This window comes from Pestalotiopsis fici (assembly GCF_000516985.1).
Source record: "Pestalotiopsis fici W106-1 unplaced genomic scaffold PFICI_Scf_1, whole genome shotgun sequence".
Classification (NCBI taxonomy): Eukaryota; Fungi; Ascomycota; class Sordariomycetes; order Amphisphaeriales; family Sporocadaceae; genus Pestalotiopsis; species Pestalotiopsis fici.
The window spans coordinates 6,076,179-6,098,299 of NW_006917091.1; the positions used below are offsets into that span (position 1 = coordinate 6,076,179).

A 22,121-nucleotide genomic window follows, 5' to 3' on the forward strand; every position below is an offset into this window, starting at 1 on the left:
TCAGTTTTTTCTTGCCCATCCACACAATCACGTCTCTTCATGCCTCGTCATACAACACTCGTCCCTCAGTAAGTCCAGCAAGTGTATCTATTTGACCCCAATAAAGGCGATACCATTGCGAGCCATACCGACTGCCTTTTTCAAGGCTTGGTCTTCCGCGTCTGTCCACTTGACGCTCAACTCGTCCCACTTGCTTCCGGGAGTGTTATACTCGCGTTTGAATTGGGCTTGCTGAGCTTGCAATCTGCTCATTTCACGTGGATCGCCGCTCCCGCTGAAGATGATCAATGCAGTACACGGCGGTAGTGACTCATGAATATACTTGAGGCGAGCAGTCAGTCTCTGCAGACATGCCTCCAAAGGTGACACAGCAGATGCGGTGCCGTTTGAACCAGTGAGATCCGAGACATCGGGTGGTCCTGGAACCTCAGATTCTGGGCTGATACGGTTTCTATTCCACCAGCCTTGCAGTGCCTCGAGTTCCCTGAACCGAGCAAACACAAAGTCAGCCCCACCGTAGGGAATCTCTTCTGCTACGGGATCGCCCTTTGTAGCTCGGAGGACTCCTTGTACGACCTCGTCATCGTTCTGGCATCCGACGCGCCAAGTCGCAGCTGCTCCTGCACCCTTCATCGGGTCGCCCCAGTCGACCATGACACTTGACTTGCCTAACACTGCGCCGCCGAGGGCCTCGATACCTCCGTTGGCACGATACGAGGTGCCCATGCGCGTTAGTCGCCGAAACAAATTTTCTCCTTGCTGCTCGTGAGCACCCCACGACTTGCCCTTCTCACACTTTTGCTTGACCAGATCAAGACAAGCTTTGGCGTCCTCAATAGGGCTATGTCCTTGAGACCCCTTCTGGATCTCGCGCTTCAAGAAGCGTTGCGACAAGAACTTCAAACTGTTCTTCAGAGGTGGTCCTCTGTTGTGAGGATAAAGCAGTGCAGTGTCGACGATGAAGGGGTGCGTAAGTCGCAATGCCTTTAAGTCAGAGTCCAGTGAGTGACCGACTAGAATGGTTCGGGGGTGCAGTAAATCTATAAGCCTTGCTTGTATGTCCTTTAGGGTAGTTGTTACAGGGTCCAACATCTGCTTCGTGATACCCGAAAATTGCGTCACGTAGTCAACAATGGGCTTGTCTGGCTTCACAAGCTCATCCAGAATAACGGTTCCATCCCAGCTCAAGAGACTGACTCTAGTCAAAGAAAATTCTGCTGGTCCAGTCATACACATTTCGCAATCAAGCGCAAGAACTTCACGGCCGGCGGTGATGGCTCCTTGCTGGATCTCTGACTCTGGCACATCGCCGTCAGAGAGGTTCTGAACATTTGTGTGAACCCAACCCTCTTCATCTCGAAACTCGGCGCGGCGGTCTGCATTGTCGATCAGGGCAGGATGCAATGTATAGCCGTTCGGGACAAAGTCCTCTGGGTTCATAAGGTACTCTGTGATTCTGGTGCGTTGATCTTTCCAGCCACTGGGCTCCCTGGCAGGCTGAACGCCCTGGCCTTTCTTGTTCTTCTCCTCTGCCGATTTCTCTTGTGGTGCTGTGAGCATGGTATGCAGTGGTGAGCGCAGGTTGCCAAACTTTTCATTCCCGGGCGTCTTTATGGGCCAAAGGTGAGGGAACATTTCGGCAAAGGGCTGAAGGACTTCGGGCAACTCTTCCTTCTTAAGCAGCCGAGGGTAGTAATCATCGGGTGAAGTCATGACGCGAGACTTTTCAGAACTTCTCGGTTCGTTTTGGTAGGTGGAGAAATCTACATCCATCTTGAACATGGCCTCTTCCAAGCCTGGCACCATGAGCGTTACAATTTTTCGGAATTGTGGCCGATTACTTATGGAAACCCATTGCGGCGCGGTTCCCTCGGCAAAGATGTACAGAATGAGGTTGCGCAATTGGTCCAAGGAGACCTTTGCCTGCAGCTTTGCATTGTAGTTGAAAGAGATGGAAGGGTAATGGGAGCCGTCGCTCTTAGGAAGCTTCTTCTGCTTTTTCTTTGATTTCTTGCGCTCAACCTTTTGCCAGCCATCTTGTTCATCTTCTTCCTCGTCCTCGGGCCTGGAGCGCTTGATGCCGACGCCATTGTTGGTGTTGGATTCGATTGCTGCAGCGACGGTCGGCTGTGCTTGGGAATCTGCTTGAGGCACTATTTGGAATTCTGGTTGGGCGGTGATGTTTGCCTCTAGGTTTTCAGCATTCGCATCGTGCAGGTCTTGGAGCTGGAGCTTCTGCTCGGGAAACTCTGGCTGGGCGTCGAATCCGAGGCTGTAGCTTTTCGGAATGGCAGCCTCTGGATTGCTGGCCACAGCAGCCTGGACGGCAGCGAGTGCATTCGCAATGCTTTCGGCCGTCGATTCGTCCATGGCGGTGAAACGCGGGGGGGACAGAAGGACGGAGAGGGGCGAGATTGAGGAGACACGCGACCGAGAAGAAAATGGAAAAACGAGTAAAGGGGAAAGAAGAAGAAGAAGAAAAAAGTGGTGATGGGGAAATCTCGAACTCAACCAAAAAGTCGAGATTTCCGAGTGGCAGGCAGGGATTAGCTCCAGCAGATCTACCGTCCAAGGTGGGACCTAATGTAGCCTCACAAGCAAGCATGTGGGGTCCGGCCCGGCGCTCGCATTGACTGAATTGTGCTAATGTAAAAAGAAGCTCAGATACCTACTGACTTGGCTAGTTTAACTTCCAATAAGGGGCGGCTATTTTATTTTTAAAATCTGTTTAATGATTCTGTTTATGATTTTCTGGCAGGTTTCAGGCCGGAACATCTTCTCCTTCTACTGGCCTAAACGTTGTTCGTTGTCATAATCGTCATCATTACTCCTCCTCTTCTTGGGCGATATTTGGAGAGCTGGACATGTGGCTCGGGGAAATGATCGGGATCTGAGCTGTTTTTTCTTCTTCTCCATGTTCTTGTTGTTGCCAGACGACTGATCACCCAAGAGCCTTTGCGCCGCGCTCCCGGCAACTGCTGCGCAACACATCATGGTTCTCCTGGATCTTCTGAACCCATCTGTCGTGAGCTCTCCTGTATCTTGCTCCAGCGCTTGTCTTGCGCTCTCGCATACTGGGACGGTCGTGCCCAAGCAGTTTTCCAAGGCAAAGGAGAACCTAGCAAGCCCCACCATTGGCTATGATCCAAATGCTAAGAGCTATAATTACCTCTTCATGAGACCCGAAACTCCTTCGTCTCAAAAATGGACGGTCGTGGTCGACGGGGTGGTGTCGCGGGTGGAGCGAGAGGTGGAAAAGCTGAGGCAGACCATGCAGACCCTTGAGAATGGTCTCGTTGGTCAGGAATCTCAGTTTGAGGGGATCAGCGCAAAGCTGACCTCTTTTGCCACCAAGATTGACGACATCGAAAGATTGGCCTTGGACGAAGACAGGCTGGTCAAGGTTGAAGGGCGTGTTGAGAAGGCCAATGGACTCATGTGTGCCTCCTTGAAGGACTTATCAAATTCCTTGCAAGACTATGGCAAGGAGTTCCGGGAACAAATCCAAGCGGTATCCGCGGCTGAGAAGGAAATCTCAAGGGATATCGATCGGCTCCGTGCAGAACTACGCGAACAGAGGAGTCTCGCCGACATGAATTCATCTGATATGCGGGAGGAGATTCGCACGACCTCACAATCTCTGGAAAATTACCATGCCGACTTTCAAAAAGAACTCACCGAAGCTAGAAAAGCGCTGATTGCTGTTCAACAAGAGACCTCGCAATCGCTTGAGAATCACAACCAAGCATCTCGGGACGATGTTGTGGCAGTTGAAAACACATTGGCCTTGTTCCGTGACCAAAACATGCAATCATTAGACACCCTCAGCGAGAAATTTCGAGAAGAGATCGCTGCGCTCAAGGTGTCCTTGTCAGATATCCGGGAAGACGCCCTGCAAAGTTCGCATTCGATGGAAAGCAAAACCGAAGAATTTCAGAGAGATGTCGTCGCAGCAAAGAAAGCCACAGCCGTTCTGCAGCAGGAAATGTCTTTGTCAATTGACAGGCGCATTGATGAATTGCAGCTTAAACATGACACTGATTTGGATAGTGTGCGAAACGATACAACACGCACACTAGCCGAGCAGAAGGCAGAGTTTAGGGACGATATGGCTGCAGCCAACGAGGCGATTTCTGCGGCTAGAACCGAGTCGACACGATCCCTAGGCAAATTCAACGACGACCTCAAACGGGAACTTTTCACGGTCAGAGATGGCCTCTCTGAATCTGCAAATATAACAAAACAATCGTTCCAGAAGACAAATGATGACCTGCGAAAAGAAAACGATGTGATCAAGATGGACCTAGCCAATGCACAACAAGAACTGAAACATCTCCGAAAGAAGCTAGAAGAAGCAGAACAAGATCGCAAAGAGGACAGGACAGCAGCTCGAGAATACGCCAAGGACATGTTATCTTTGAAGAACGAATTAGAGCAACTCAAGAAGAATATTGCGCAAGACAAGGAGCGGAGGGAAACCGAACCGATTGTGATGCCGGACGACTTTGAGTCGCTGGCCAGGAACCTGAGCGACATCACTGTGCGGGTAGACCAGATTCGCCACGTACAGCTCGAAGTCCAATTCCTGAGAAGCCGAATGCAAGATTTGGAGGCTGGTTCGTTTGCCGGAACCAGCGATGCGGCATCGACTGTGCTGATCCACGGGAGCGAAAATGGGGACAGGCCAGTTTCTCGAAGAAGGGACTCTCGCAAGCGGGCCAGTTATATTTCCAACCATGGGAGTAGTGAGAACGAAGAAAGGGATACTAGAAAGCGGTCGAGCTTTATCTCCTCCTACGCAAGCAGCGAGAATGGCGACAGGGATTCTCGTAAACGGACGAGCTTGACAGTCCCCCAAAGCAATGGCGAGAATGGAGATAGAAACTCTTACAAGCGTACAAGTCTGACACAACCCGTCAATGGAGAGCACATGGAGAGACCAACAACACCGCGGAGGGATTCTCGCAACAAACGGACGAGCGTGCCTCCTGTGAACGACAGCAGAGATAGACCGACGACGCCAAAGAGGGGAGAGTCTCGCAAGCGGACAAGTCTCATTCACGGTGGCGACGATAAAGCCAGACCTACAACCCCAAGACGAGGGGATTCTCACAAGAGAGCAAGTCTGATACATTCGCCAAAGAGCACCGAAATATCCCGGCCTTCGCCCCCTCGGCGGGCGTTACAGTCGGAGTTGGATGTCAGAAGCTCACTTTTACAACCAGATCGAAGTCACGCGGGGAAAATTAACAAGAGGCCTGCGAGGCGTAGTCTGAAGAAGCCATTGGATGAGGATGAATTACCCCTTCATTTGAATAACCTATAGATTTATAGTATATACTTTATTGAGATGCCTACCAATTGAACATGTAGAACAGCCATCATATTAAGGATACTAGGTATATGACTGAGGACTTGCCGGCGGTGAGTCATTGAGTTTTTGTATTTTCTTTTTGAATACACACACTGACACATATAGTGAAAATCGCAGTAGCGGCGACGAAATTTATCGTCTACTTGTGTCCCAATAAAGCTCTGTTGGAGCCAAACTCTGTATCCATAATCTCAAGCGCAAATCCTGCCAGCTCTTGCACCGGCTTGAGCACAGCATAATCAAAGAACAGGGCCGCTTCTTGATCCGTCTGATCCGTGATCCAGCGCTGGATCAAACGCTTTTCTTTGTCGCGGCCGCGTAAGCCCTCGATATCCTGGAGCTGCTCCTTGGCCTCGTGGTATATCTGCCATTCCTCCGAATGTGCCCGCGGCGCCCAATGCACGGCAATGGCCAGGACGGCCTGGGCAATGGTAGCCTGGTCCATGTTGCTCAGGGCGCGGACAATTCTGCCCCGGAGCGAGCCGTCAAAACTCGACGCGCGCCTGCCCGACAGCGGCGCCGTGTTGCTCAGGAGGTTGGCCAGGAGCTGCAGGCCCTTGATGCGGGCGCCGCCAAACGGCATGGGGCTCTTGACGGGGTCGCAGCGCAGCGCGATGAAGCAGCTGACGGCCAGGCTGCTGGGGTAGTCCTCGCGCTGCTCGCCGAGGTGAATGGTGGCCTGGCCCAGGGTCTGCGGGACGGGCTCGACGGCGTACAGGCCGGCGGCGCAGAGGGGCTGGCAGAGTTGCCACCGTTGGCGCAGGGCGGCTGCGTACTGCGATGGCGAGTCGGCCGCGGCTGTGCTCAGCGGCGTGGAGCAGGCCGAGTAGATCTCTTCGACTTGGGCTTCGATGCTCGCAACCGTGGTGGAGGGCTTGGGTGACGATGGAGTAAAGTCTGGGTTTAGGCTGATGGAGTTGAGGTCCAGGTGAGGATATGCCCAGGCAGTTTGATAGACATCGAGATCATTCTCACACCTGGAGCACAAGCAATCAAACCGCCACCTCTCTTTCAAGGCTTTGATTCTATTTGATTTGTGCAGATTACAGTCTGTATAGTTGTGTTAGTCATGTAGATGTATGGTCTCGATAATGTGACATGTATACCTATGTACGAGATGTCGACTATCTCGCCTTCTTTGATTGCTTTGTTGGCACGCAAAATGGCCTGCCTCCCGTCAAACTGTACAAAAGCGTTCGGCAGGCAGGAGTGGTTGATCATGGATAGTGCCGGGTGCAAAAAGATGCCCGTATCACCCACATCCTCGTCTTTCCTGTTGAACGAGTTGATTTTCAACTAGAGCGAGAGTTTCAGCCTACTTTCCTACACACAAGACATTGATATCACGAAGAACAGCACAAAGAATCGAGCTTACCATGAAGAGTACAGCGAGAGCCTCACCCAACCGCGCCGGCGTCATCTCCAGCTCGAGGTACTTGAGCGCCGCCATGGCCTGGAGCTTCATGTCATCATAGTCCTCGGGCGCATCGTTGCGATCCCACCCCTCGACGAGCTTGCCCAGCTCCGTCCTGGCCGTTGCCAGGTCAGGCCGAACCAGCATCTGCATGAGGGCCCTCACGGGCGTCGGCAGCAGGCGACCGTGGCCGCCCTCGGCCCGGACCTTTTTAAAGGCCTTGCACTCGCGCTTGTGCGCCAGGGCCCAGTCGGCGCGCTGGCACGGCTTGGAGCAATAGTAGGCGCCCTGGCAGCCCGTGCAAGCCTTCACGTCGACATCGATGCGCAGGCAGTATGAGCACGTCAGGTGCAGTGTCGGGGTGTCTGGGAGCGCAATGCTCGGCCCATCGAAGCGGGCAATCAGGTCGCCAGGACCAAAGGATTGGGTCGCCACGAGGTCGCGCCCGCGCGGCGATGTGACGGAGCCCGTTAAATTGAGACCCCGTGGTATTTCCATGCTGTCCCAAGATGTTGGACTTGTCAGATTGACATTTCTTGAATTGTGACCTCAGTGCCAAAAGCCAGAGCTTTGTTGACGGAGTTAGCGTTTGGCGATCGGAAGTCGTGGGGCGTTTTTTGCGTTGGAAAGTTCAACATGACACTATCGATAGATCTGGGTCATACTGCCGTTCAGACAAGTGTATCAGAATAAAAATATCCTGATATCAGTATTGCTGCAACTGAGGAACCATAGGACTTGCACATATATTTTATTCCTTAATGAACTGGGGCGCGCAAGCCACAGGTCTGTGGCGCTTTCAATAATTCTGACCAATCAGTGCATAGAGAAAGCAAAGCCACAACTGGACCTTATGTAGGCTCAATTATACCATACAACTTGGAACAAAAGCTTCGCCATGTCGTGATCATTATTGTGCCACACACAACACGATGATTAATTCTGATGGGAAATGCACTCAGTGAACCATATTTGAAATTCATTGTCAGACAGCTACCATCTGTTAAAAACTATTAAATCATCCGGCGGACCTTTTGTCGTTTGACAAAGGAAGCGAACATAAAAGCGCCGCCGGATCTTTTCTCTCGCATGGGTGATCAACAAGGTCGTGGTCCACTCACTAAAATGCTTTTGCCGCGCGTCATGCTTAAAAGCTTGTTGAGATGACAGGGACCCGGCTAATTTCTCATTGGGCAGAGTGCCCCGCGGATTCCACGGGCCAAGTATCCATAATTGTGCTTGAGTAAACTACATTGTATCACTGCGTAGGGTCTGTGGACTACAATGGACGTTGGAGTGATTCAAGACATTTCACAGAGGCTCCCGAGTATCCAGCTGCACAATTATAAAAGTACCAATGGGATATGAGCTAGCCAGATTTTCTATTTGATGTATATACTAGATAGATTCTATGACTATGGAACAATGGGATCAATGTCCAAACGAATAGACGTTTAGAAAGGAAAGAATAAAAGAAATTCTAAACCCCCCTGAGGTGTGACGGGAATGGAGACTGGGGGTTTTAGGAGACTAAAAGCCGAGGCTTTCAGTGCCCGAGAAGAGCTTAGTCGCTATTCGAGACACCTCCATCGGCGGTCAAGAGCGCAGCATAGCTTGTTTCGTAGCTGGCGGTAGGGTCGACACCAATAGTGATCCAAGAGAAGATGCCATCAGTGACATCATCTCCAAGGAAGACGTAATCAAAGACGGGGTCATTGTCGTTTTCGCTCTCGAGGCTAAAGACGCGATCGGCAGAGTTGAGGGTAATGTCGACCGTGCTAGTGTTGTAAGGGTAGGTGGCCTCGACCTGGGTAATCAAATCCTGGTCGTAGAAAAGCTGTCCAATGTGCGAGACGTTGCCGCCAGTGAGGGTGCCGTTCTCGAGAAGGCCGGCGCCTACGTGGGCGACAACGTGGACGTGGGTGGCGCGGCCGGAGTAGTGACCAGGGAAGACGGATCGGAACGAGGCCACACCATCCTCGTCGGTGGGCTGGATTCCGCGGGCGAAAGTCTTGTCCAGGTTTGAAGCATCATCGCCGTTTCCGTTGCTGTCGTCCTGGACACCAGAGTAGACGCCAGTTGAGTTGCAGTTCCAAACGTCCCACCAGAGACCGGTGACGGGCTCGCACGTATTGACGTCGATGAACTGGGCGTGCAGGTAGTTGACCACACCGGGCTCGCCGTCGACAATGTCCTCGCGGTTGAGCTCGCCCTTGACCCAGAACGGTCCAATCTCGCCTTCCGGCGCCAAGATACAGGTGTGATTGCTTCCAAAGTAGGCCGAGGAATCGCTGTCGACGGTGATACCGGTCAGATCGGAGTGGTGGGTCGTGTTGAGGACGGTAGCAGCATCGCGGGCTTTGAGTGCTGTAATTAATGATTGCTCCATCAGCATCTGTCTATTCAATGGGGTTTTTGTTCTCTAGTCCTGCCTGTGTCTTACCTCGTGCCTTGACCAGCTCGTCAACGTATGCCTGTCGACGAACCTCGGCGCGCTTGAGGGTTCCTCTACGCTCGAGGGTTTCGGCGCACGAGTTGAGAGATCGCTTCGACTGGGCAATAAAGCTACGTTTCACTGCCTTGTTCACGACATGTTCTTCGTGGCCTGGGTGAGCGGCGGCGGCGGCAGCCAAGCAGGCAATGGTCAATTTAGTGAAAGCAACCATGATGGGCGAAAAGAGAGAGTTTGGGCAAGTAGTTGCAGAAAAGAGAGTGATAGACGGCTCAGGTGATGATGAGATAGATGTCCAATATGTCCCAAGAACTGGGTGCTACCACCGGCCTTTTATCAACAGATTCATTGTATAGAACTTCGTGCAGTTTCCAATAGCCGTATCCCTATTTGATGATGCCTCTCAGGGGCTGACGGGACGAAGATCCCTGTGTCCCCAGTATCCCATCATTCCCTTGTTTGCATAAAGCTCTAGATCCACGATGTTCCTTGGAATCTAAGCCATACAGGTGCGAGGATACGCCTTACAATCTGATTTTTTGTCTATCCTTGAAACAAATTGCGTGGCCAGTTGCGTTGGCTTGTGGCCCGCGGACCAGTTCAGAGGACTATAAGCGAGTGTGAATGGATCCATAACACTGAGGAAGGCAGTGTTCCCTTCACGGTGAGCGTTGGGCATGTGGAGTCTTTGTTGGGCGGTTTTCCCGAGCAGATCGTCATTCTCGTAGTATTCTGAAAATATCCTTCTCCCTCTGGAAACGTGATAGCGTTCTATATCCCCGTTTTTGAATCCAGTGATCGGCTGGGTAGTCGTACTCTAGCAATACAATCGGGGTACCTCGGTAGTCGGGAAACTATAGTTGTCCGTCAGCCTCATTAGCGGTCTGTCCACTTTTCCAGACGAGCAATGCCAAGAATACGAGTAAACGATGCCAAACATCTGTGTATATACAAGTATTTTATTGTGAAATTGAATTATATCAAGGATAAACGAATTTATAAAAGTCTTGAAAAAGGTTATTCCCGCTAAATTATTTCTAATTATTTTATAAATTTCGTGGATTAAGAAATCTTTCTTATACGATTCATTATTGTTGCGCATATACATAAATGTTTTTATTAACTTAGGAACAAAAGCTAAATATGACATATAGTTTAAATCATAATATTGCACCTTACACTAAAGGCCAGCGACGTTTAAAAAAAGAGCCATTGCTTATTAGCAGGCTATACGTACGGGTATACTATTCTGAGTAACCTTTTGAATACTAGTATATATGGAGTGGAAAGCCTTATTAACGCAATATGGTATTTTTTACCGAATGCTTCATATTCCAAGCGAACAAAGTCCCAGCGAGCGTGGGTTAGGTGAATGACGCGAGTAATTAGGATTCTCTTGAAATGACCCAATGACTCGGCATAGGGAATGGATCCAGGATATTCCGACTGTTTACCATGTATCCATTATACAGCGAAACCCCAGCCAAGGATATAGTCTTGGCAATGCAGCGCCGCGTAATGTACTAACGTGTGCCCTTGGAAACCCTTCTTTTGGTAGTGTATAATGCCCCAAGTCATTGAACCTGGTGGGGACGGATAATACATGCGCCCTACATATTTGTTGACAATACATGCCATCAGGAGCCGGGGACCGAGTGGAACCCTGCCCTGTCGGTCCGCCATCGCCAAGACATTCTACTTTAACCTTTCGCAGGGCCAAACACCCAATGATAACATTACAGTTACAAATTGCGGGGATGGTATATATCGATCAATGGTACTTTGCGGAGCAGCAACACGTATACCCCACGAATCATTGCGATATAAAGCCTAGGCTCGGCACTTGGTACAAGCGCGAGACTTGATATCAACATTGCTCCTCCTGTAGCTGCGCGTACTAGCTGACGACGGCATTGTTACACGAATTTGATGCAAAAAAGACAGTGGCTCAGGGGTATAGTTTGTGTATATGAGTCAGTGTTCGCAGAGACGGCTAGTTACAATGGATCCAGCAGTGCCACTATCTTCTATTGCTCCAAGCAGTCACTGTGAAACATTCTTCCCGTGGCGATGATCAAGTCTGCTGTTATCCTCGGTGCCTTTGTTGCCGCTACCAAGGCTGCCACTTGCGACTCGCCCGTGCAGCGTCAGAACTTTCTTTCGCTCTCAGATGACGACAAGACGGCTTATCTCGATGCTGTTTCCTGCCTCACAACCCACGAAGCGGTCTTTGGCCTCTACGATGGAGCCACGACCCTGTGGGATGAACAGCAATACCTGCACTTGACCATGTCAAACTATATCCATGGCGTGGTACGTCATATCAACAGGACTGCCCTCTCGAGCATTTGCTAAAAACGTAGTAGGGACAATTTCTCCCATGGCATAGATATTATATGACATTGCATGAGAAATTACTGCAAACCTACTGTGGCTACACCGGCGGTATCCCATACTGGGACGAGCAAGCTGACGCCGCCAACATCACCGAATCCGAGATCTGGAACTGGTTAGGCGGAGACGGAAACTCGTCCGACAGTCAGATTGTGACCGATGGGCCATTTGCCAACTTGGAACTCCATTTGGGAGGATGGTCTTTCAATACAGTCATTCCAAAGATTGCAACGTATCACCTCAACCGCACCATTAGTGAAAGCATCTTTCAGGGCGCAAATCAGACAAATGTAGACGCCTGCTTTGCACTGGACAACTACGACGAGGCATGGTATTGCTACGCCAAGAAGCCTCATTCATCAGCTCATGCGGGCACCGGAGGCACGGTAAGCCCATTGCAGAGATATTTCCCCAAAGACATACATCTGATAAGCTGACCATTATCGATGAAAACAGATGCAGAATCCAGTACTCTCTCCAGGCGACCCAATCTTCTTCCTCCACCACACCAATCTTGATCGACTCTGGTGGTTGTGGCAGTCGGCCAACTTGACTGCCCGTCTCACGGATATGGGCGGCTCAAACGTGCCTTCGGACGAGTTCAATGCCCAGAACAGCTGGGACGCCCCTGGTGCGAATTTCACCGATTACAGCGGCGACCCGGCCAATGTCACCACTCTTGCACACGTCCTGTCAATGTACGACATGATTCCCAACGTGACGATTGCGGACATTATGGACATTGGCGGCGAGGTTGTCTGTGCGGAATACGTCTAACTACACATTGCATGTCATGTATGGCAACAATATGCAAAGGGTAGTAGTTATGGTGGCTTGATCATAATTTGCTTTCTTATATATATAACTACCAAAACGTATTTGGTTGTGTATAGTTTAATGACATTTAAGAGAACTCTCATGTCGGCTATATTCCACACGCTATCGGACGATTATGATCCTTTGTATTCCCACCTTCCTCTTTGAGCAAGCTAGCGATCGTATAGCCAGTACGTGACTCATCGCCGTGGAGGGTTGCCTAAAAGATGCTTACCGCGTCGGGTTAAAGTCGACTCTGGATGTCAACCAATATGAGGAGCACAACATACATTGCAGGAATACGACCGATGATGCATATATACTCGCTTGTTGGGTATTGTTCGTATTCACTGCTAGATTCCCTCATGAAACAAGTACTATTACAATGCCTCTCGTAGTTCAACCCGCCACAGAAGCCGACGTGCCTCGCGCCGTCGAGATTGAGGCGGCTGCGTATGGGCCCAACCAATTCACACCTATTCTCTTCCCCGGACCCATGCCGGCCAACGCCCTAGAAGAACGGGCCGCATTCTTCGTCAAGGGCCTGAGGGAAGACCCGACGACACGATGGCACAAGGTCGTTGACACGGATTTAGACGGCCAGGAACAAACGGTGGCCGTGGTCAAGTGGCATATTTTCACCGAGAAGCCGCAGTTTACGCCTCGGGCAGCTGTGCAGGGCTGCAATCTCGAGGCCTGTGACTTGGTGTTTGGGGGACTGCAAAGGCAGAGAGCTAGGATCTTGGGCGACACTTCCTATGTTTGTGGGTATTTCTCGTGATGTCTTCCCACCGCCCTTCTCGGAACGATTCGCTAATAGGCCCTTGAAACGGTAAGATCTTCATTCACTGCAGACTGACCCCAAACACAAGCGCCGAGGTGCTGCGACCTTGCTCATACAGATTGTCCTGGAAGAAGCACAGAAACGGGGCATGATTGCCTATCTTGAGTCCTCCGAGGCCGGCCATTCTCTTTACAAGGGACAAGGCTTTGAGGATATTGAGATGCACGAGGTTGACTTGAGCAAATGGGGTGCCACGGATACTCACAAGACCTGGGCCATGATGTGGAAACCTACCAAGAATTCATAACAAGGTTTCGGGCCCTATACTATGAACAGCAACGTTTCTCAAATTTATGCTTTTGCATTCAGATCTCATGGAGCATTCAATGTGCAGTACTAAGCCCGTATACTGGAGCCGGATATGATCTTTTGTTATTTCCTTTCAGAATGCGAAATGTTGCACCAAAAAAAAAAAGATCAAAGTTTATTACCAAGTTTGAGAAAGAGATATAAAACAGGTTAAGACTTTTTGCCCACCGCTTGCTACTTGAAATTGCTGTTTGAGTCTTGTCAAATTTCTGGAAATGGACAAACGGTTTGGTGATTGGAGAGTTGTTTGCCTTTTGACGCCTATTTAAAGAAGCTACATTTAGCGGGGTTGGAAGCCTAGTATAGCTCAGACTTCTCAAAACTCCATCACCAACCAGGCTTAGAATCAACACTAAACTTCCTAAAAAGGGCAATTTTGGCTTTAGTGAATGGGAGAAACCGCAGTCAGACTTCTTTCTCTCTAGGCACACTATTGATTCAGTCGAATCAAAGCAGGTAAAGGAGCCACGAACCACCCGGACTAGAGCTGCCTGCCCTTGTACAACGTCTGGATGCTGTCAGCGCTCAGATCCTACATGATGACGACGCCCAAGCCCGACCCTCCGGCACCTCTGCTCTCAACGTGGGAGGTGTCGGCCGCCGCCGGCGAGCCCATTGCCGTGGTGCGCGTGCGCAATCTGCAGGGCACGGTGCCGGTCGGCCGGGACGCCTGGGGCCGGCCGGACAAGGCGCAGCCGGCGCTCATCTCGACCGAGGTGTCGTTTGCCCAGCCCTTTGGCGCCGCCTCGGCCACGGACACGGTCAGCGCCGAGACGGCGCACTACGGCAACCTGAGCAAGAACCTCTTGGCCAGCCTGGGCGCCTTTGCCCAGGCGAGCCCGCCCACCAAGGTCGCTGCTGCTGCCTCCGCGGCCGGAGACAATGGCAAACCTAGCTCCGGCGACGTCTTTGAGCTGCTCTGGGTCGGCCTGACGGGCCGCGTCGTCGACGGCAGCGCCCGGGCGCTACCGCTCGACCGTCTGCCCTTTCTCAACACGGATCGCTTGCGGGGCTTGTCGCTGACGGTGCACCTGCCCAAGGCGAGTCTGCTGGGTTCCGGGGTCAGCCAGACCGTTACGGCGTGCTTCAATGGGGAGACTGAGGCGGCCGGCAACCCGCTGCGGAGCTACGCCCGTAGTCTCCGGATACACGAGCTACGCATCCCCGTTCTCATTGGCGTCAACGACAATGAGCGGCAAGCCAAGCAGATGGTTGTGGCCGACGTGGAGATTGATAAGCTCGATGTGACGAGGGACATTCACCCGGAGCTCGAAAGTATTATTACCGAGGCAAGTAACAATCATGTGTCTCTTCTTCTCTCTTCCCATTTCTACAAGCTTAGTGCTGAGTGCTAACTGACACATCAATGATTAGACAATGAGTGCATCTTCCTTTGAAACACTGGAGGCACTTGGAGCGTTGGTGGCAGGAAAGATCCTGGACGAGTTTAAGATTGTAGACGATCCCAAGACAGGTCGGGAAAGGGGTTGGCAAGTCAAAATAGCACTTGGCAAGCCTATTGCGGTTCCCTTTGCGGATAGTCCCGAGGTGATTATCAAGATGGGAGCCGGGTTGCTCTGAGACGTGATGAGAATAGATGAATACATGAATTGCAGCTCTATCTGATCTGCATGTGACTGCTATGGTTGTCTATCGCGTGTCGACTCTAAATACTATCGCTAACTTTAAGATCTGAAACACGGGTCACAACCGACGCCTGCCAGCACTCAATCATGGCCATTCAAACCTTTCGGCAGAGTGGCACATCACCGTTTGTGATCATATCGATGAAGGCGGGATCTGGGTTGTACATCATGACATGAAAATGCTCAACTGCCCGGACCGACTTTAGAGATCTCCAGTTCTTGAACCAGACGTACTGCGCAACATTCATCATCAGTAAATTTATAGAAATGCTTATTATCAAAACGGCTTCTCATCTTACACTGTCTCGTGGCAACTTGGAGCCGAATTTTTGCGTGACATAGTCATCAATTTCTCTTCTTGCTTTATCGGTGAGATCATCCGTCGCCGGGTCGTCTTCCAGCTCAAACTTTGTCCAGACGACGAGATGCACGATCCTCTCATCGAGACCATAGGGCCAGTCGTTCCAGAGAATCTTGATGTCGTCACCAAATTCAAAAGGTTTACCCCGCGACACTGTTGGCATGTCCCACGCGAGGCGCTCCTTCAAGACAAAGTTTATCACGCTGCCATAGACCTGCTTCAGTTTCGAGGTGTAGGCCAGGTAGCGTCTCAGATCTGAAGGGCGTCGCTGAAAGGCGTCTAGTCGGTTCTCTGCAACAATCTGTTGGACTTCTGGCCAGGTGATTCGACGATACTGCTCGTCGGGGGTGGCGATGATGCCAATGTCTTTGGCGCTGAGATTGCGCAAGAACTCGGGGCATTCCTGCGTCCTCTCGGCCTCGGGCACATTTACTTGCCAAAACGGCAAACCTCCCAGACTCCCCATTACCCTCCTCCTCCTACGACGGCAAACACGTATATGTATGGGCGACGAGAGGGCGGGTCTCTCTCGTCCCGCCTGTCTATTCTGGTCTGCAGCAAGCCGAGTTGTCGCAAAAAGGCGGGCCGGGCTAGCGGCTGGATAAGGTTATTGATGGCTTTTGGTGCCCTAGACCAGACAGACCTAGTATTCCCGGCGTCAACTTCATCAAGTACCTCGACCTGGGTGTCGAATGTCGTGGGTTGTAGACATGTGAGAGAGTCAAAAACAGTGTGAGATGTTTCCTAATCTTGTTTTACTCATTGGTATCTCTCGGAGGGAGAGCAACAAATGTCAGTTGAGATAGAAATGTTCACAGAGCCAGAGACAAAAGAAGGCCAAAACAAGTCAGGTGAACCTTTAATCCCACATGTCGCCTCACGCCGTGCATAAGGCCCCAAGGGTGCAAGCATGATACGTGACCCCCTCCATCCCCCCTCCAAAAGCTTGTGGGCGGTTCCTTTCAGGGGGCCCAAGGGGCAATCGACAGGCACATTAGCCACAGCCAACGGGCTGACGCCACAACACGGGGACGGAGTCAGGAACCAGACCAGGTCTACATTTGAATTTGGGGTTGCAGAAAAAAAATATCCATCGATTACCCGCAGTCAGAGCATGGAAGTTGAATGGATGTCTGTTACCAAATATCGGTGTGCTTGAGAAAGAGTGGTGGGTGATTGACAAGAAAGAAGGCCAGCCCCCCCTTGGACCCCTTTTGCTAATAAGGTCCTTTGATGGGACCTTGTTGGATGTGGATGTTGGCATCAATCAATGTCATGCAGAGAAGAACAAGAAGAAGTGGTTTGTTCTTTTGCTTCTTTTCTCCTACTGGCCATTTGCGCACGATCCCATCCCCCGTTGTTCTGTATACCTACCTGAATGGCTAGGCCAGCTCCTTTTTAACTGACCGTATGTCTGCACTTACCTTGGTAACCTGACCTAGGGAGCCTGGACTTGGTAGCAATGAATGAAAGGTCGTGGCTCCATGGTAATGTAGAGGTGTGTTGGCGCGTCTGCTGGTGGTGGTGATCTGTCAATCCAATTCCCCTAGTTGCCGGCATCTGGACCCCACGTGGCGGGGTTTCCAATGTCCATTTGCTCTCATCAGAATGACGTTTTCTCCCACTCCATTGGGGGTGGTTTGAGATGAAGTTGCGTGGCTTTTTGTGCTTTGTTCAAACAATGCACAGATGCAAATGGATGGGAAGAAAAACAACAAAATTTTTGGAGTATACACAGAAGAATGAATACGAACACAACAAGTAATATGTCAAAAACTTGCAGAGCACGAAACCAAGAAAAGACAATCGAGCCGCCAGCCAAAGAAAAAAAAAACCCCTACGCCATTCCTAAAGTGTCTCAAGCTCAACCTAGAACAGGCGTTTCAGGGGCTGAACGTCTAGACGTTCGTATAGACCGTCAAGACCGTGAGCGCTATTGCATAAACTTTCAGCTGAGTTCTGTCCACAAACTTTGTAGTACCTGACACCAACCAGTAGGAAGAGGCTAGATGATTGCATATACGGCTGGAAGATAGAGAGGTTGAAAAAATTTGTTCGTATAGGGTCCGTGATAACACACAATCTGGCCCAAAGGCCGGCGCAATTGGCTAGGTGAAGCACTTTAGAGGTTCACGATGTGCGATTGGGGAATTTTCGTAGGTTCCCTGAACTCGAATGTGCTCCATCAAGTCTCAGATATCAGGTTCAAGCTTCATCCCCGTGCGGCTTTTCTTTGCTACCACCTACCACTGTCTGCATCTCTTTTGTATATCCTTGCCATGATCGTCCAAACGAGGGAATCAAAGTTTGGACTTCTAGAGACATCCATCTGCTGGTGTGGAGCTATTGATCGAGCTTCCAGAACCCAGATGATTGATCTTTCAGCTAGGAGAATACTACTACTTGTTCCTGCTTTACCTATTCAGAAAGAGGCCGCTACCCGCCGCCCGGCTACGATACTGCTCATGATGCAAGGAGAGAAGCTCAGGATAGGTAGTCATAAAACCCACCGTCACCACCAAGTGGGCTAGGTACCAACTACACTAATACACCCCTGCTCCATTTACAGAGAATTGATCTTACGTGTTACTTTTTTTGGTATTTCGGTTGCGCGGAATTAGTTGCAGAACTATTGGCTTCTGTGCTTTGATGCTGAAATAAAGAAGGGGGCGAGCGAAAGAGGAAGAAAAAGGCCAGGCCAGCAGAAGCGAAAAGTGCGCGATAAGACTCGTCCGAGTTTTCGCTATAATCCATCATGGATGAGGCGAATATTGGCTCTCGATATGTCTGTTTTCGGACTCGATGTGGCGTCTACAGGCGTTGACATCCCGCGTTCTGCCCTGCCCAGTGTCCCGGGGGTGTGTTCGAACCCAGGCTGGGCCCAGTAGGAAACGGTAATGTCGCCGATAGAATACCTTTAGGTAAGGGTAGAATCGCTGGGAAAATCCATTCTCACGTCTTCTTCAGCTGTTGTTGGGTGGATGTTTTGGGCGATGCGAATCTTGGCTTAACATAGCTTCCCTAGCTAGGTAGCCGCCCACGCAAGTTGCATGTATTGTAGCAGCAGCCCACCAATTCGCACCCTTTCCCACCCCACCACTCCTGATTGCGATTGATCTCGCCAGCCAAATTGGATGGGTCTGAATGCGATGGGGCACCTGCTATCCCTGCTTGCGGGCGCCACATTATGTAGCTAGAGTGGACTCTAGGTGTCGATGAACATTGACTTCATCCAAGGAACGGGAGATTTGCGCGACGACACGGCGGCCGGAGATGTACCAACTACCTGAGGGGCTCCGGGGCAGCCCGATGAATTAATCGATCGTGCGTGTAGTGTACATTATTACCGGCAGCATATGTAGTGTTCCGTAGTGTAGACAACGCAAGCAAAGGAGAGAGAGAGAGACTAGCTGGCATGTAGGTGGTAGCTAGGTAATACGATACTCCTTGGCGGTGGGTTGCTTTCGAATTCGAAAACATGTCTGGCCCGTGGTCTGTAATGTAGGTGAGTAGATAAAAGGCCGCTCGGCAGCTGTCTCATGGCTGCTTGATTCTGATTTTCTCCTTTGCTCTGCTCCGACCTTTGGTCTTCTCATCCCTAATCCCTAAGGACCGTCCTCTTATTTTCTTCATTTCGGTGAGTTCATAATTCCATCATAGCTGACCCTTGACTTGGATGAAGGAGCGCAAAGAACGGCAATGCATTTGTGAGTAGCGGTGATCCCAAGTCGCAAGATCTTGCTCCTCCTTGCCCCTATCCGATGTAGGAGTATAGGCCGGTGAGAGAGCTTGGGAGGCAATGGTTCTACGCGAAGCAGGAGCTCATCCAGTAGCATGCGGCGGAAGCGCAACGGCGGCATTTGCTGAAACGCTCCTCGACTGTATCTTGCTGCCCGGATTTGCTTGTCCTGCTGGCTACTGCTGCTGCTACTGCTGCTACCTTACACAACGCATTGCCTAGAGTGCCTGTCCAATCCTCCCAACCAATCCATTCATCCGCTTGTCTGCTTGACAGACGAACAGGCAGACGAACGGACAGGGTTCTTGTCTAGTTGTTGTACCATTACGTCAATCTCGCTAACTCCTCATTTTTCTTTTCCAAAAGGTCAAGAAAAATACATTAGTCGAAGCTCCTCGACGAAAGCTCCCCCGGCTCTCCTTTCTAATTACCCCGCCATTTTCTCCTGGTCAACAAACTTGCAACTGTTGACTCTCCTCCTCGAATCGACCCGAATCTACCTGATTCATCTTCGAGTTCAGTTGCACAATTGCAATTCCCTTTCCGACACACTCCAACCCATCACACATCCGTCACAATGGCACAGGCGATCAAGAGCGCTCTGCCTACCCACCTCAAGGCACACCTCGGTGATGGTAGCGAGGAGACTGGCCGTCACCACGGCAAGACCCGATCCCACATGGTGAGTTCCCACGACTTTTTGGTTATTGTTGTTTTCCTGCACTTGTCCTGCTTGACACCCATCTGTGTCGATCTCGACGCAAAGATAATGGCCGCTATTTGGTGCAAATACTACACAAAAAGGGGGCTGTCTGGATTTCATGTCCACGGCCTCATTTGTCTAGAAGCCCGCTGGGCGTACCTTGGCTGCTTTTCCCTAAAAAGACCCAGCCATGGCTACAAGCTGGCAATCGCGAGTTGAAGAAGGTGAAGCACTGCACAAGGCCATATTTCGAGATTGGTGTGCCTTTGACGCCGTTCTCGACCTGAGCTCTTTGTTCATTCACCCCGCAGTCCTTGCGTGCTCAACCTTCCATTTCTGGCACACAATAATAATAACGCAACCTACAACATGTCTGAAGATCTGGCTAACATGAATCGCAAGGCCTTTGAGAACACCTCGACAAACATTGCCGCCGCACAGATGCGCAATGCCTTGACCGATCTCGCCCAGACCGTCAGTGACCCCGAGGAGAAGAAGCTGTTCGAGACTGAGATGGACAACTTCTTCTCGCTGTTCAGACGCTACCTGAACGACAAGGCAAAGGGCAACCAAGTGTGCGTACAACATGATGAAGAAAGACAATGACGCGCATCTGCTAACCAAGATTCACAAACAGCGACTGGGATCGCATTGCCCCTCCTGCTCAGGGCCAGGTTGTTGACTACGAGGACCTTGCCAACTCAGAGTCTGTTGGTTTCCTCAACAAGCTCGCTGTTCTCAAGCTCAACGGTGGTCTTGGAACCTCCATGGGCTGCGTCGGTCCCAAGTCCGTCATCGAGGTCCGTGATGGCATGTCCTTCTTGGATCTTTCCGTCCGTCAGGTCGAGTACCTGAACAGAACCTATGGTACCAACGTACCCTTCCTGTTGATGAACTCGTTCAACACCAACGATGACACCGCCGCCATCATCAAGAAGTACGAGGGTCACAACGTCGACATCTTGACCTTCAACCAGTCCAGATACCCCAGAATTCTGAAGGACTCTCTTCTGCCCGCTCCCAAGAGCTTCGACTCGGCCATTTCTGACTGGTACCCTCCCGGACACGGTGACGTTTTCGAGTCTTTGTACAACTCTGGAATCCTCGACAAGCTCATTGAGCGTGGTATCGAGATCATCTTCCTTTCCAACGTTGACAACCTGGGCGCTGTTGTCGATCTGCGCATCCTGCAGCACATGGTTGAGACCAAGGCCGAGTACATCATGGAGTTGACCAACAAGACCAAGGCCGACGTCAAGGGTGGTACCATTATTGACTATGAGGGTTCCGTCCGCCTGCTCGAGATTGCTCAGGTGCCCAAGGAGCACGTCAACGAGTTCAAGTCGATCAAGAAGTTCAAGTACTTCAACACCAACAACATCTGGATGAACGTTCAAGCCATTAAGCGTGTTGTTGAGAATGACGAGCTTGAGATGGAGATCATTCCCAACGGCAAGACCATTCCTGGCGACAAGAAGGGCGAGTCCGACGTCTCTGTTCTCCAGCTGGAAACTGCTGTTGGTGCTGCCATTCGCCACTTCAAGAACGCACACGGTGTTAACGTGCCCCGTCGCCGATTCTTGCCCGTCAAGACTTGCTCTGACCTGCTCCTCGTCAAGTCTGACCTGTACGCCCTGAAGCACGGTCAGCTGCAAATGAGCGCCAGCCGTTTCGGTGACGCTCCTCTCATCAAGCTCGGTAGCGACTTCAAGAAGGTCTCCGACTTTGCCAAGCACATCCCCTCTATCCCCAAGATTGTCGAGCTCGACCACCTTACCATTACTGGTAACGTCAACCTGGGCCGTGGCGTCGTTCTGAAGGGCACCGTTATTATCGTGGCAACGGAAGGCTCTACCATTGACATTCCTCCGGGATCTATCCTCGAGAACGTGGTTGTCCAGGGTAGCTTGCGTCTGCTTGAGCATTAAATGGTTACAAACCGTTGCTTCCTCCCTTTTTCACCTCTGGATGTCACGCAGGAAATGGCACCAAGGTATTGTCTTTAGAGCAGGACACAGCATTGCGTAAATACAGGGTCGAAGTTTGACCAGACCAGGGCAAAGTAGCCG

General features: G+C 51.0%; 9 protein-coding genes across 9 annotated transcripts; 5 read left to right on the forward strand and 4 right to left on the reverse strand.

Moving 5' to 3' along the window:
• Window positions 1-87: 87 nt before the first annotated feature.
• Window positions 88-2,370, reverse strand: PFICI_01789 (uncharacterized protein; the record flags this gene model as incomplete). The annotated part of the gene is made up of 1 exon (XM_007830370.1): window positions 88-2,370. The coding sequence occupies one exon, from the start codon at window positions 2,368-2,370 to the stop codon at window positions 88-90; it is 2,283 nt and encodes a 760-aa protein (XP_007828561.1).
• Window positions 2,371-2,992: 622 nt separating this feature from the next.
• On the forward strand, window positions 2,993-5,326 carry PFICI_01790 (uncharacterized protein; the record flags this gene model as incomplete). Its single annotated transcript, XM_007830371.1, has 1 exon — window positions 2,993-5,326. The coding sequence occupies one exon, from the start codon at window positions 2,993-2,995 to the stop codon at window positions 5,324-5,326; it is 2,334 nt and encodes a 777-aa protein (XP_007828562.1).
• Window positions 5,327-5,513: 187 nt separating this feature from the next.
• Window positions 5,514-7,286, reverse strand: PFICI_01791 (uncharacterized protein; the record flags this gene model as incomplete). Its single annotated transcript, XM_007830372.1, has 3 exons — window positions 5,514-6,424; window positions 6,481-6,670; window positions 6,750-7,286. The coding sequence occupies 3 exons, from the start codon at window positions 7,284-7,286 to the stop codon at window positions 5,514-5,516; spliced, it is 1,638 nt and encodes a 545-aa protein (XP_007828563.1).
• A 1,066-nt stretch (window positions 7,287-8,352) lies between these two features.
• On the reverse strand, window positions 8,353-9,454 carry PFICI_01792 (uncharacterized protein; the record flags this gene model as incomplete). Its single annotated transcript, XM_007830373.1, has 2 exons — window positions 8,353-9,155; window positions 9,232-9,454. 2 exons carry the CDS (start codon window positions 9,452-9,454, stop codon window positions 8,353-8,355), a joined length of 1,026 nt encoding a protein of 341 aa, XP_007828564.1.
• A 1,856-nt stretch (window positions 9,455-11,310) lies between these two features.
• On the forward strand, window positions 11,311-12,411 carry PFICI_01793 (uncharacterized protein; the record flags this gene model as incomplete). The annotated part of the gene is made up of 3 exons (XM_007830374.1): window positions 11,311-11,553; window positions 11,607-12,020; window positions 12,091-12,411. 3 exons carry the CDS (start codon window positions 11,311-11,313, stop codon window positions 12,409-12,411), a joined length of 978 nt encoding a protein of 325 aa, XP_007828565.1.
• A 424-nt stretch (window positions 12,412-12,835) lies between these two features.
• On the forward strand, window positions 12,836-13,541 carry PFICI_01794 (uncharacterized protein; the record flags this gene model as incomplete). The annotated part of the gene is made up of 2 exons (XM_007830375.1): window positions 12,836-13,210; window positions 13,323-13,541. The coding sequence occupies 2 exons, from the start codon at window positions 12,836-12,838 to the stop codon at window positions 13,539-13,541; spliced, it is 594 nt and encodes a 197-aa protein (XP_007828566.1).
• A 601-nt stretch (window positions 13,542-14,142) lies between these two features.
• PFICI_01795 (uncharacterized protein) lies at window positions 14,143-15,184 on the forward strand (the record flags this gene model as incomplete). Its single annotated transcript, XM_007830376.1, has 2 exons — window positions 14,143-14,907; window positions 14,978-15,184. 2 exons carry the CDS (start codon window positions 14,143-14,145, stop codon window positions 15,182-15,184), a joined length of 972 nt encoding a protein of 323 aa, XP_007828567.1.
• Window positions 15,185-15,344: 160 nt separating this feature from the next.
• PFICI_01796 (uncharacterized protein) lies at window positions 15,345-16,076 on the reverse strand (the record flags this gene model as incomplete). Its single annotated transcript, XM_007830377.1, has 2 exons — window positions 15,345-15,482; window positions 15,549-16,076. 2 exons carry the CDS (start codon window positions 16,074-16,076, stop codon window positions 15,345-15,347), a joined length of 666 nt encoding a protein of 221 aa, XP_007828568.1.
• A 3,850-nt stretch (window positions 16,077-19,926) lies between these two features.
• PFICI_01797 (putative UTP--glucose-1-phosphate uridylyltransferase) lies at window positions 19,927-21,980 on the forward strand (the record flags this gene model as incomplete). Its single annotated transcript, XM_007830378.1, has 3 exons — window positions 19,927-20,031; window positions 20,455-20,627; window positions 20,690-21,980. The coding sequence occupies 3 exons, from the start codon at window positions 19,927-19,929 to the stop codon at window positions 21,978-21,980; spliced, it is 1,569 nt and encodes a 522-aa protein (XP_007828569.1).
• Window positions 21,981-22,121: the final 141 nt, after the last annotated feature.